This window comes from Barbus barbus (assembly GCF_936440315.1).
Source record: "Barbus barbus genome assembly, chromosome: 32".
NCBI classification, from domain to species: domain Eukaryota; kingdom Metazoa; phylum Chordata; class Actinopteri; order Cypriniformes; family Cyprinidae; genus Barbus; species Barbus barbus.
The window spans coordinates 27,861,744-27,876,881 of record NC_136760.1 but is presented as its reverse complement, the minus strand read 5'-3'; the positions used below and the strand labels follow the sequence as shown (position 1 = coordinate 27,876,881).

Below are 15,138 nucleotides of genomic sequence, written 5' to 3'. Positions count from 1 at the left end.
AAGTGAAAGTTGTAAAGACAGATTTTTACTTAAGTAAAAGTACAGAAGTACTTGCATTTAAAAGTACTCAAGTACCAAAAGTAAATTTCCTTTTTTTTTATGTCAATGCACTGTTGTTGTTGTTTTTTTGTTTTTTTTTTGTTGTATGTAATACTTGCAATACCTCTGAAGCAACTTACAATGCATTACACCTACTGAATACACAGACTAACTTGTAGTATCTTTGGAATAAAGAGCTTTTAGGATGTTAACATGGAGTCAAACACTGCAAGAGCAAACAATGATATGCACAAAGAAAGCATGTTGTTATAGCAAGTTGAGTAATTTTCTCCTGAAAATATCAGTTAAAACTGGCAATTAACTGGCAAGGGCAAGGGTTAATTGCATCTTTATGTAAGATTTATATTGTATATGATATATAAATGCAAGTGTGTGTTTATATAATATATAGGGTACACACACATATATTATGTAAACACAAACTTACTTATAATGAAATCATAGTGAATCAAGTCGCATGACTTTGAAATCTCCTGAATAGTTTTACATTTTTGTTTTTAGGGGGTTTATTGGCATTGCAAATAGTTTTACATTTGCTGCCTTCAAAATTAAAATGAAAAGAGTGAACAATGAAAACAGTGTAAAGCAACATAACATAATACTTAATACTTTAATTGAATGTTCTGGACACAAAACAACATGATTATCAATTGACAGTATTTTAAATTAATACCATATACCAACTGTGATTACAATAGTGCACAGTAATGGAAATTTAAGATCTTCTAGAAGAAATGTGCAGCTCATATGTGTTAAAGCGCTTACAGGATATTAAATCTTCCATGCAAATATTGTTATTAGAGCTCTAAACTGTCTAAATTGTTTAATTTGCTTCCTGACTCATGGCATTTCACAAGAGACATGACTCCCACAGAAAAAAATATGCTTAAGAAAAATACCTGTTTGTATGCTTTATTAACAAGAAATGAAAAATTTGCATTGAATTCCACTTTGACGAGCTAATTATTTCATGAGATGCAGATGTTGTGTTCATGACAGCATCAGCATTATGTGTCTTCTGGGTACAGTGTGAGAACTTCTGCCTCTCCGATCCGCTCTAGAACAGAAAGAGACGCTCAGAGAACATCCTGAGAACATCCTGAGAATGTGACATCAGTCAGTAATTTGAGTTTGAAGAAACCCAGAGCATCAGTCTGAGCTGATATGACCTGTACAGACACTAGTCATTTAGTTGTAATACATCCCTATAGAAACCACAAACAGAAGCACTGGAGTACTTGTTTACTAGAATCGGACTTCTGTGTAGTGGACGACGCTCACGTGATTCCAGCTTCATTGGCAGATATGTTCATAATATTTTATTTATCATGATATCACAGTATAAAGATGAATCTCTCTATTTTTTTTACATCAAACAAGTTCTCTCTACAAGGTGAAATGCATTTCACTTCGAATTTGGATTTCACTTCAAAAGGATTTTAAAAAATTTAATAAAAAATACTCATATTCATAATATTTAACAGCACAGGATCAGTCCAGAAGATAAGTTTAGGAGATCACTAACACATACACACAGAAAAAAAGGTACAAAAGCCGTCACTGGTCCAGTACCCTCTCAAAAGGTAATAATATGAACCATTTAAGTACTAATATTTACACTTTATTTATTTACACTTATTTTGTACCTTTAATAAGCACGCTTTAGGGGTAAATAAGGTACAAAACTGCCTTGGTGACAGCTTTTGTACCTTTTTTCTGAGTGTAGATGTAAACCTCAAAGATACAAATATAAACTATGCGCCACAAAACACAAAATTTGATCTAATGATATCTTTAACTTGATTTTTCATTAGTTGTTAAAGTTTCTATGGTGATAGAAGGCTAAACAAGAGCTCTGTTCCAAAACGTAGGTGTTGTTAAAAAATTTTTTTTATGTTTATCAGAATATACTAGAGCAGAATTACACATATCCTTCAAGAAGACAATAACATAATGCTTCACACTGAATGTGTGAGAAAAAACTATTCAAGATGACTTGATAGCAATGTCAACTATACATATAATTCATTCAATATTGAAAAAGCTCTAGTTCTTATTAGATTATCAGATTGTTAATAATATGTTAACACCAAAATATTGGACTATCTTGGTTGCTGCCCACTCCAAATCAGGCTCTGTCTACTTTCTTAAAAGATGACAATTTGCAGTAAATGTGCTCACCCTCAGGCCATTGAAGATTAGGATGAGTGTGTTTCTTCATCAGATTTGGAGAAATGTGGCATTGCATCAGTGTCTCAGCAATGGATGCTCTGCAGTGAATGGGTGCCGTCAGAATGAGAGTCTGATAAAAACATCACAATAATCCACACCACTCCAGTCCATCAGTTAACATCTGGAGAAGACAAAAACTGAAACAAATCCAACATTAAGACGTTTTTAACTCAAATCTGAGTCCATAATCCATAATAATGCTTCTTCCAGTGAAAAAGTCCATCTCCTGTTGTCTCTCACATCAAAATCCAGCCACATATTTGTTTAGAGCTGTTTTGGCTAAACGGTGCTTGATCTGTGCAGATTTCTCTCCTGATTCAATCCAGAACACTTTTTCACTGCAGGAAGCCTTGTTATGGATTATAGACTCATATTTGAGTTAAAAACATCTTAATGCTGGATTTGTCTCAGCTTTTGTCTTCTCCAGATGTTAACTGATGGACTGGAGTGGTGTGGATTATTGTGATGTTTTTATCAGACTCTCATTCTGACGGCACCCATTCACTGCAGAGCATCCATTGGTGAGACACTGATGCAGAGACACATTTCTACAAATCTGATTAATTTCACATTTTAATTGTAATTTTGAACTACTCCTTTAAGGCTGGAATACACAAGAGATTTTAAAACACTAAGCATCACAGTCCACTTTGTAAACGGTTACAGAGGAGCAAACACTACCAACAACAAACAAACACAGAAACATGTGCACAGTTGCTAGGAGACACAGGACAGATGAAAACAAAATGTGTTCTAAGATTGTCTCAAAATATCAAACACGTTTGATCTTCTCTGACTGGATGGAATCATAGTCTGACACTAAAAACCAGAGTCTAAGACTAATGTCGACTCCTTCAGACTGCAAACTGGAAAATCCCAGCCAGGTGCACATTTGAAACGAGATGCAGCAGGAAAGCGGTTCTCCAGAAGCAGGCGGCGGACTCACTAGAGTTTGAAACGGAGCCAAATTGTCTTTTAATAAAAGCTGAGAGCAAAATTAGTCTTCTCTACCAAAAGCAGCCCACGTGTCATGAACTCAATCTCTCAGAATGACAACGGCGTTATAATAACGCTCCAATTCACATCGGCACACAATACATCTGATGCAAGAACAGAAGCCTCACCTGGTTTATCCTGTAATGTCTCTTCGGGATGTGAACTGTGCAAAAGAAAGATAATAAAGTCTTGAAACATTCATAATCATAGTCATATCACCCTATGATGATAAAAATAGGGTAATACTTCACAATACTGCTCCATCATTAATTAATAAACTGCTCAGGAATAAATCTAACACAGTATTAACATTGCAGTAACTAATATTAACTAACAAGAAACTAGAATTAACAAATTAGTCAGCAATAGCATAGTTCACTATTAGTAATTATCCTTCAGAAGGAATTACTGTCCAAAAACAACCAATCCTCAAACGCTTACAATGACAACTTTACTAAGGAGTTATCATGCTTTTCTATTTCAATTCATTATTAATTATAAATGAAGTTAAAAATGGTTATATTTATGTTACTTGTTTGTTTTGTGTTATTTGTGAAATTTACTAATGGTTTCTGAGTGAAAATGGTTTCTATACCTTTTTTAATCAGGGTATTAGTTGGTAATTACTAGGCAGTTACCACTTTAGTAACTGCAGAAAATGTTGCTTGCTTACTACTGTATATTCAGCTTTTTTCCAGAAAACAAAATGAACATTTCTTAGAACAAGATATTTACTTGAAAAGCAAAATGACTTCAGAGAGTGTGTCTTCTTAAAAACATGTTTGTGCTTAAAACAAGAAAAATATAACAAAAAAACAAAACAAAAAAAACACTATAAGATTATTTTTCTGACCTCAATTACATATTTTTGCTTAGTTTAAGCATAATCTCACTTAATTTTGATTTAAGTTTCTAGATAGATAAATAAAAAAGAAAACAATAAACAAAAACAAAAAAGGGGAAAAATTGAGTAAGAAATTTATTTGTTGCACTGTAGAATTAATTTTGTATTTGCATTATGAAACTCTATAGAGAAGTATTTACAAAAATAGTACTGATTAGCTAATTTATTAGTACTGATTAGCTTATTTGTTAATCAGAGTTTTGTTAGTTAATAGCAATGTTGAGTGTAATGCATTGCTAAGTAATTAATTAGTGTAATTTACTTTACCTTGAAAAGGTAGTATAAGGGATTACTCTTAATTTTTCTGTAATTTAATTACAGTTACTCTTGATGTAATTGCATTAAATACTGTATATATGTAGCAGAGGCCAGCGGGTAAGTGCTGTGCAGGTTAAACCTCATTCCCAGACCTCAAGTGGCGCTCTAGCGACTGACGCTAGGCTAGAGGCCGTGACCTTTAGCCTCCTCGTTAGAGCGCCCGCCTCCTACGCCGGAGACCGCGGCTCAAATCCCGCTCGGAGCGGGGCGAGTAGGACCACAACATTTGTGCCGTGACCCAGATGGGAGTGAGGTTTAGGGGGGTGAGTGTAGCAGAGGCCAGCGGGTAAGTGCTGTGCAGGTTAAACCTCACTCCCCGATCTCAAGTGGCGACTGACGCTAGAGGCCGTGACCTTTAGCCTCCTCGTTAGAGCGCCCGCCTCCCACGCCGGAGACCGCGGCTCAAATCCCGCTCGGAGCGGGGCGAGTAGGCCCGCAACATATACTACAGAACAATTCTACATAAAACATAAAAAACGAACATCTAATGCTAAAATGAATGTTTTAACTGTAACTTTATTTGCTCATTTTAAGAATAATGTATGCAATTTTATATTATTTATTTGAAAAAATAAAAAGAGCATTTCATGTCTGTCCTTGTACCGTTGAACTGGTTGAGGCTGTGATTTAGAAAGTAATTAATAATAAGTAGTGCAATACATTTTAGAGAGAGTAATTAGTACACTGCATAGATAGACAGATAGACAGACAGACAGACAGACGGACGGACGGACGGACGGACGGACGGATGGATGGACGGATGGATGGATGGATGGATGGATGGATGGATGGATGGATGGATGGATAGATAGATAGATAGATAGATAGATAGATAGATAGATAGATAGATAGATAGATAGATAGATAGATAGATAGATAGATAGATAGATGGACACGCACATGCTCTTGCTGCGGCTGACAGACGAGTCGAGGAACACGTGATCTGGCAGATCTTCAGACGTCAGTGGCAGAAGTTCAGATCCAGACGTCTGCTGGGTCAGAGAGCTGGAGTCAGCCATGGCCTGCTGAAGTAACCCCTGGACCAGCTCTTTCTCTGAGAGCAGAAACACATCTAATGAGCCTTCATTAGCACATCGTCTGCAGGACGCAAGCGGCCCGCGTCCAGGGGTTAAACTCACAGATGGTTCCATAATGGAAACTAATAGGACAATTTGTGCCGCCCTGCTGTGTTTGTACTGCATTATGTATTTTTGTTGTTGGTGGTGATTATTTAAAGAGATGATCTCGTGAGGAAATTAAACGCACAAGAAATATGCAAGCCTGTTTTCATCAGGAATAAAACCATATGTAATTCTGACTTTTTAATCTCACAATTCTGATATTTTTCTTTTAATTCTGAGAGGAAAAGTCAGAATTCTGACTATAAACCTTGCAATTCTGGGTTTATACCTCGCAATTTTAAGTTTACATCAAGCAATTCTGAATTTATATTTTACAAACCTGACTTTACATCTCTCAAAAGAGTTTATAAAAGAGTTTATATCTATGCAGTTCTGACTTTATTCTAACTTTTTTCTCGTAATTATTAGAGGAGATGTGTCTTATAGTACATATGCAGTGTTGCACATGCATGAAGGTGTTTGATTACATAATCGCAATGAAATAATAGTTCAAATATTAACACCAAATGCATTTTATCTTTGCATAAGCATCTCAAGCATTTTAAATTTAACAAAGATCAATGTGAAGTCAACAGGGACATCACTTATTTATATAAAGCTAACATATTCTGAGCAGTTCACTTTATGACTGCGTGTTTTTGAGCACACATTATTTTCCTTTCCTCAGGTTCTTCATAATTTCATGCATCTCCTGAATATCTACAGTGTTTGTAAGTTGCATTAGATCAATAGATTGTACACAAGAGCAACAGCAAACTTTGAAGCCTTTAGAAGTCATCAGTGCTTTCAGTCAGTCTTCTGGGAAGAAAGGGATTGTGCATTTTACATTTCATCAGCAAAAACTTCATTTTGTCAGTGTTTAGGATAGTAGCATGAATGCTTTAAATGCTCTTCAAAGCAAAACATTCACAATGTGTTAGTTATTTGGTTAATTGCGAATAAATCAATCAATTAAATCAAAGGGAAATTGGTCACCTCTGTCACTTGCCAACAAAAGCCACTGCTGAACCATCGAGAGAGAATCGGTCTGCAGGATCTGACACAAGAGCTCCAGCACCTGAGAAATACAGACTTCATTTAGTAGCATTCAGATATTATTATACAAACTTTCAGTAACTTTGTTGTGTTGCTGTCTTTTGTGTTAGCTTTTTATTAATTTTTATTTCCATTTTTAGTACATCAAGTTCAACTAAATAAAAATGAATGAAAATAAGAGAGAGTGAGAGCAAACACTGATATCAGCAGCTCATTCCCACAGGACTGAAGAGACCAGCTAATCAAATATTGAATTTTACTTACATTTCACTGCTGGTTATACTCTGTATAATTGTGTATGTGACGAATAAAAATCTTGAATTATAGAAAGGTAATTAAATATTTGAACTGCTTATTAAATTTCTTTGGCATGCAGTCTGTGTCCCATTTTCATATTCATCATAACTTAAATTGAAAATGAGCAAACAAGAAGAGCTTCAGAATCTGTCCTGACAGAGTTCATTATCAGCACACTGTATAGATTGCAGACTTCATCATTTCAATTAGCAGTTTGCTACATCTGCATCATATTGCATGCTTAATTCAGCAAGTGCAATAAATACACTTTTTACTCCAATTTTGTATAGAAGTGTGTAAAGTTTTGGCAGTCTGATCAAATAAGTCAAAGAAAATGACCACAGTTATTCTTCACAAAGAAAAGTCTTGTAAATTGCATTGAGAGTAAAACTATCAAATATACTGTTTCGTCAAATGTTTGGACTAATTAAGAAAGAAGTCTCTTCTGCTCAACAAGGCTGAATTTATTTAATCAAAAATACAGTAATATTTTAAAACAACTGTTTTCTGAAGAATATATTCTGAAACTATATTTTAATTGATTCCTGTGATGGCAGTAATGATGCTGAAAATTCAGCTTTGCATCACAGGAATGACATTTTACAATATATTCACACAGAAAACTGTTATTTTAAATAGTAATAATATTTCACAATACCGTATTACTGCTTTTTCTTGTATTTTTGATCAAATAATTCAGTCTTGGTGAGCATGCTCAGAGACATCTTTAAAAAAAAAAAAAAAAAAAAAACCTCTAAGTAACCTTAATCCAAACTTCTGACCAGCTGTGCATTTCTGCTTGGTGTTTTATTTGAGTCCATTCAGCATGATGCACTTAATTTGTTCTGAAACACTTTGCAAGAGGTGAATTAATGCTATTTAGTATTTTGCAGAGTGCAATAGAAACAAACTCAAAAAAGCAGTCGAGTTTTAACCTTAATTAACTCTAATTAAGGCAAGTATGACATGACCTGCACACCACATGCAATCTGTCGTATAAATCAGGTGATGCCTTTACCAATATTAAGACTTTTAATTAAATTAATTAAGAGAATTGTAATTAAAAAGGTTGGAATGTCTGTTACTATCAAACTGTGCTGTGCACGAGCTCAGCATGCATTCAGAATGTGATTGCCGAGGTCAGTAAACCAGCACAGGTGAGTTACCTTGAGCTCCACTCCCTCCAGGGTTTGCGTCTGCCATCGCTGGGCTCGTTTGTGTGAAGTCCTGCTGCTGCGCTTCTTCCCTCCCCAGGACGAGGCAGGGATGATCCGGCCGGACTGCGCCGAATACTGCGTCTTCCTGCGAGGAACTTCCTCATCTGACAGTTTCTTTGAGTTTATTCACAGACAAACAAAAAAGACTAGCTGCATTCAGGTGTGTCCAATAACATATACATATATATAATATATCTAATATAATATGTGCATTCATCCAGATCAGAATGTTAAACACAATCAAATGAGCCTTAATTATGGAAGGTACTTCCTGTTTGGGAAAGTTCTGCTCGAAAAGGCAAAAACAAATCATTTCAAATCATAAAGATGTGCTACAAATAATCCTTATCTGTCAGTTTGACTGAACGAGCTGAACATTTTCCTTCATGTTCTATTTTCAGACGAAAGGAGAATGACATACAACATGAACATCTATGGAAGAGCTCTTTTCACGGTGCTGCATCATTCTCATTTTTCCTTTACATTGTGCTAACAATACTAAAAAACACATTTGTGCTCTGCTTTCTAATTTAATTTGCAATATATACCATGGATAATGAACTGGAATGCACAAAGGATATCTCGTTTTTTCTTCCCAAATACTCTTTCAGGTTTGTTTTCGCAGAGATGCTTTAAATGTAAAGGTCTCCTCTTTTCACTTCTAATCCACATTAGTCGTGTTTAATGGAAAGTGGAATGTTGTATATTTGTTATCTGTTAAAATGAATGAAATCACAGTGTTCCAGTTAATGAACATGTTCAAAATATGACCAGGTTAATTTAACATGTCCATAATATTTCTGCAGAAATAATTGAGGTTTTTGGGGTTATTCTTGGTCTGCTGTAGTAGTTTGTTAATGCTTTTACACTTTCAAATGTCCTTTTACTGTTTGATGGTTGAAGGGTGATGTCAGCTCATTGTATCCAGTTTTTGAAAATGCTTATTATGGCCTTCATAGAGCAAACTTTTGCTAATTGTTTACAGTTTAACAGAACTTACTCCCAAAATTCACACAAAGCCTCATAGGCCCTAAAAATGGTGGATATTAGAATCTAAACTCTAAACACAAAATCAGTCAAATCACGCCTGTTTTTTATTAAATATCTTGGCTGATTTGATTATAATTTCAGCTATTACTAAGAGTGCAGTAGGCCTAATTTCTGCTTTGTTTTAATACAGTTTATCATATTTGAATCAATATCACAGAATTAAAAATGTTTATATAAAACCAGAGCATCCTAAAATGTTAAAAAAAAACAAAAAAAAACAGTGAATCAAATCGAATCAATAAACAAACAAACTTTGTGCATTGCATTAAATGCATTTTTTATCAGTTCATGCATTAAATAGTAATCACACCTATGACCTTCTACACTGTAAAAATATATATATATATAAAAAGTTGGGCAAACTCAAAAATCTGCTGAAGCTGGTAGCCACAGTGAACAGTGCTGTAAAAAATCTCTCAAAAAGTTGAGAGAACTTAAACGTTTAAGGCAACCAGGTTTAGCAGATTTCTGAGTTTTCTCAACTTCTTGTTTTACGTTTATAAAACTTAAAAGTTGAGAGAACTCAAAAATCTCTTAAAAAATAAGTTGAGAAAACTCAAAAATCTGCTGAAGCTGATGGTCTTAAACTTTTACGTTTGCTCAACTTCTTTTTTTTCTTTTTCTTTTTTTACAGTGTACAGAGGCATTTCATGAAATCTGACATTTTTATATTTATTTATTTGATATTTTTGGTTAGATCAGATTTCAAGTCATTTGGGAAGTAAATTAAAATGCACAAGATCTTGGCCTAGAATGCAAAATATATCAAATCTTACATATGAAGAAGAAATTATTTAGCATTATACTCCAAAACCTGGTTAATATCTGACTCTGTTACTGTACGCAGTCTGAAGGAATAGTTGTGATTTCTGCAGATCTGGATTGTGTGTATTGTGCTCAAAGCCTCTGCTCTCCTGACAGCAGTGTTTTGCAATGCAGGATGTGCCATTGTGATTTAAAAGCATAAAAACAAATGTTTGATGTAGGTGGAATAAAGTGAATCTATAAAGCTTTGTGTGGATGAATCATGAAGAGCACTGGGCTTTACTGCGGTACAACCGAGTTCTTCACTCTACAGATGAGAAGTTTCTATCATCTCTGCTGAGAATCACTCTATTCTTTCAGAAACGCTGCTTTCTCTCTTCCTGCTCATGCGGTTCTGAATATAATTCATGCATCATTTGTGATGCCTACAGCAAGTAAAAGGTCAAGTACCTCTCTCTTGTCCTGCTGGGTCTCAGCCGCTGCTGAAAGATTGACTTTAGTGGCCAAATCCTTCAGTTCCTCGCGCCAGCTTTCAGAAATCAGTGCTGTGGAAAGACATGAGAGATGAAGGAGAGCAAGAACAAGAAACATATGTGAGAATATTGAAAAGGAAAAAAAAACTCCTATATAAATTTGAGGATAATTTTCTGGAGGATTTAGTAGTCAGATGTGGCTTGGTAGGTAGTAAAAAAGTAAATAAAAAAAAGTTTTCTAACTTAAAAGTTTACCTAATTAATACTACTACTACTACTACTACTAATAATAATAATAATAATGCAACCTATTTCTCTTGATTTTTTTTAAACAAACTAATTCTGTCCAACTAAAATGACCGTTTCTGACAACTTAAATACTTGCAAAATGCTTTTGAATTCATTTATTTTATTGGAAATGAAGTTTAGCATTTAGCAATGCAAGTTACTACAATCTTTATGTTTGATTTTCAATGCCTAAGACATGATAAGAGCATAGCAATATTTGCTTTTTAAAACTAGAGGCCAATGTATTATTAAGATGCACCTAAAACTTGAACACACAAACCTCAAACAAGGGGATGATCAACAAATGTTAATTAAGTTGTATATATATAGTAACCATTTAGTAACTGAACATTAGGTTTTTCAAGTTACAATGTAACAATTCATGCTAGAAACTTGTGCAACACATATATATATCATTCATTCATTAATTACTGAATGTGATGCATGTATTTTTTATGCCGAAATACTTCTATTCCAGTTTTATACTTCAAAGTCAAACAAAGAATAAGCCATGCATTGGTGATTCTCTATAAAACATTCAAAACACTGAAACATTCATTATGCGCATATATAATTACCTCCACAAACATACACATCCATTTCTTATTTATTTCTCTTCCTGTTTATTTTGTTTTCTATATGTGCATATTTTCTCAAACTTTTTTTTTTTAAAGTCAAACATGTCAAACTTTTTTTTTTTTTTTTTTTTTACAAGAAAAATATATATGCATGCAATAAATAGAAGTAGAATTAAAAAAAAAAAAAGTGCATGCATATTTTTCTTTCTTTGTTGTAAAAAGTAAAAATCTTAAAAAGTAAAAAATGTTGTTTTCACTCAAAAAACTTAAACACCCCAAAATTGAAACATTCAAAACACAAACTGTTTAAACATCACAAATAAAATTTAAAAATGTTTAAATCCATAACTTAAATTTAAGTTCCTTGCATAAAATGACACAAAAAGTGCTTTTCTGAGCTCGACAGACTATGAATATTCAGTCTTGCATCTTCTTTTGTGTTATATGGATTTGGTGCAACATCAGGGTGAATAAACATCATTTTTGGGTGAAGTATCTCTGTAACACAAAAGCAGCGTTCAGTGTTCGGTATCTGTACCTGCTCGTGGTCCAGAGCGATTCGAGCCGATCTCAGGAGTGAGAAACACAGAAGAGCGGCTCCCAGACACTTGACTTTTAATGAGTGGATGCGGGCAGAGCGGAGTGAAGCCGTACCAGTCATCATTCACCGTACAAACCGGCTTACCATTCAACCCTGCGGAAAGAGGAGACCATTAGAAATCTCTGCTGGAAATGTGATCAGACTTTCTCCCAGGATTCAGCGGGGGATCATGCGACCATGCATCCATGCAAGGCCAGATCAAAAACTGCATTAAAATGCATTGAACGCCTGCTGTGGCCGAAGCTCTTCATTAAGGATTACAGTAAAGCAAAGTTATGAACAGCTGCTAAAGTAAAGGAAAATATTCAAAGGTAGGTGGAAAGTCATCAAAGAAACCATCTGTGATGGTCTGAGATGCTTGTGTCGTTCAATCACAAATAAATCATCTGTTGCCCAAAGCAACACCTCACCACACGCTATCAGAGCGCCACATGAATATCCAAGGAGATGGAGGCCTGTTTGTGCTTGATTTCACTCCATCACCATTGAATACGGTCTAAATTAGTAACTTGTAGGCAGACCTGTGTGGGTTTTCAAACACAGACCTGCTTATTCTCACTTTCTTGCAGTCAGCGTGAAGAACTCGCCGTTGGAAGTATGTAAATCAGTCACATTTGTAAGCAAGGACAAACTGTATTTATGCAGTTAAAGTCATTCAGAGAATGGGGCATTTGATAGATTCAGGTGCCTTTATTATGCTAATAGAGCCTAAAACCTCACAAAATGCCTTCTATGTCAGGAGTCCTGCTGCTACAGGCATATTTTACCATGCGGTGAGTCTCCAGTGCTGAGACAACAGGATAAAGGATGAAGAAATAAATGTTTTGCACTAAATATTAATCTTGCAGGCATTTACCGACTGCATGCTTTTAATCACAAAATATATGTTCTCCTTGCTTTTATCACTCATTATGTGTCAACACTTTCTGTCACTAATGCAGTGTCATGACAAGTCTAGCATTTAACATTAAGAATGAATTTAGAGGATGGTTACAACTGACTGACAGCTCCATCTAATAAAGAAAATCTGATGGGATTGAATAATCATATTGTGCACACATGCATTAAATACAAACATTATTTTTTCTGGTGTTCCTGGACCTATATAAAATAATTATCTACACTACATTTTCTTCCTCAGTATTTTTATCTTGTTTTTTTCCCCAGTACAAACATTTTTATATCAAGATACATTTAATTCAGAATCAAAATGACAAGTTTTGTTATCTGGAAAAAAATATATCAAAATTAAGTGAGTTTATGCTTAAAATTAAAAAAAAAAAAATGTCTTGTTTTCTCTATATTTATGACCACACTGGCAGATATTTAATGTTTGTTTGGTCATTCATTCATCTACGAAACAAAACTTACTACCTCATTTAGCTTCTTAAGTAAATGCATCTTGATTCAAAAATGTTTAGATATTTGAAAATCTTTTTTTTTTTTGCTGTATGAATTTATTTTGCCATTTTTTACTTGATATATAAGTTGTTGATATATAATTGTGACACTGAAAAACACCTTAAATGAAAAACACTTAAAAAAAAGTCCCGGATAAGCGGAAGAAGATGGATGGATGGATACAAGAGCTTTAATATAAAGACAATTATAATAATTTAATAATGCCTGATACATTTTTCTTACATATCTGAAAGTACTGAAACACACACACACACACACAAATGGGAAACCTGAATATGAATATATTTTAAATGCACTGTTTCTTTCTTTGTTGCCATAGCTTGATGTAAATACATGTTCATATATATTTTAATGTAATAATACACTACAAAATGTTGAAGTTGCCAATCCTCATGCATGATTACAGTCAATCCCTCACTGAACAATTAACTAGCTCTTTAACCTGTTAATTTCTTGTAATTGTGTAAATAACCAAGTTACTATGATTAAAAGAAGTGTCTGATCTTGACCAGAGATCTGTGTATCCGGAGCAGCTCACCTTGCATATGTCTGACTCTGTGAGGATGAGGATTGTGTCTGGAGAAGAAGGAATGATGGCTGAGGCTCCCGAAGCGAAGGCTGCCTCTAGTGGAAGTCCTGCTCGTGCCCGGTGTCTCACACAGAGCTTTCTCCTGACGCACAGACTCAGGACTGAGCCGCAGGCCTGACCGCGGCTGAGCTTCATTCACCTGCTCATCCGAAGTCTCCATAATCTCTGGAAGAAAAAATGAAAACTATTCCAAATGCTCAGTCCTGCTCACCAGGAGTCACGGAGATAAAAGCATTTCCACTCATTTCCTTTGACACAAAGCAAACATCGTGTACTTTCACATGCAGTACAATACCTCATCATTTTAGCAATTTAGACACACAAAAGCTCTCTTAAAATGCATTTCAAGTCTTCATTCATGCAATAATCAGTTTTTGAACAGGTAGTGTAACTTCTTATTAGGAATACTTTGAAATACGCAGCTCACCTCAGTTCGGTGTGTTCCTCTGATGTTTGCTGTCGTTGCCTGGAGACTCTGAACAAAGCAGACTAAAGCTCCAATAGCAGAGCTCAGGACGACTAAAACACCTCAACCTACTCATTTTGCATTGTTTTAAGCCACTTGAAGCGGTCATGAGTTCAAGTAAATGCATTAACCTTTAAGTTTGCACTCTGAGGCCCTTCTCCTTCAGATTGAAGTATCAGGCTGACACTTTATGACGTTTTTTAAGAGAAATGTTTATAAACAAAATCTAAACCACACAACATACTTTTCACATGCTAAGACCTTCTATCAGTTGTATGCTTGTTGATTTATTGTATTTTTGTTCATGCATTTTTTAAAATTCAACATTGCGGTCTATACGAAGGCCAAAATAAACAAAGAAAACTCAATCGACACAAAGCATGAGGGTAAATGCACATATATTTGTTCCCCACTCAAAGAATCAATCAGGTCATGACTCTAAACTAGCCACTGCAATGCAGTGTCACATTTCTGATGTATGGCAATTGTGAGCTCCACTTCTGCACGTCAGGCATGAGCACTCAGCTTCAATTTTCTGCACCACATCTAGTGTGTTCTTCTGAAGTACCATCACCACATATGCTACAGCATGAAGAACACACTCTAATACCTTCATTTACAACTCCTCTGTGATAAATTGGCCCATGCAGACCGGATGCACAGAAGTAATTGGAAATTACTTTTTGTGAAGCAACAAAGGCACAT

The 15,138-nt window shown here is 35.0% G+C and overlaps 1 protein-coding gene across 1 annotated transcript; it reads right to left on the bottom strand.

The window, feature by feature from the left end:
* Positions 1–1,067: 1,067 nt before the first annotated feature.
* Positions 1,068–14,127, bottom strand: LOC306852751 (protein TBATA-like; the record flags this gene model as incomplete). The annotated part of the gene is made up of 8 exons (XM_079389816.1): positions 1,068–1,117; positions 3,417–3,451; positions 5,411–5,564; positions 6,628–6,709; positions 8,151–8,315; positions 10,467–10,561; positions 11,894–12,049; positions 13,917–14,127. 8 exons carry the CDS (start codon positions 14,125–14,127, stop codon positions 1,068–1,070), a joined length of 948 nt encoding a protein of 315 aa, XP_079245942.1.
* Positions 14,128–15,138: the final 1,011 nt, after the last annotated feature.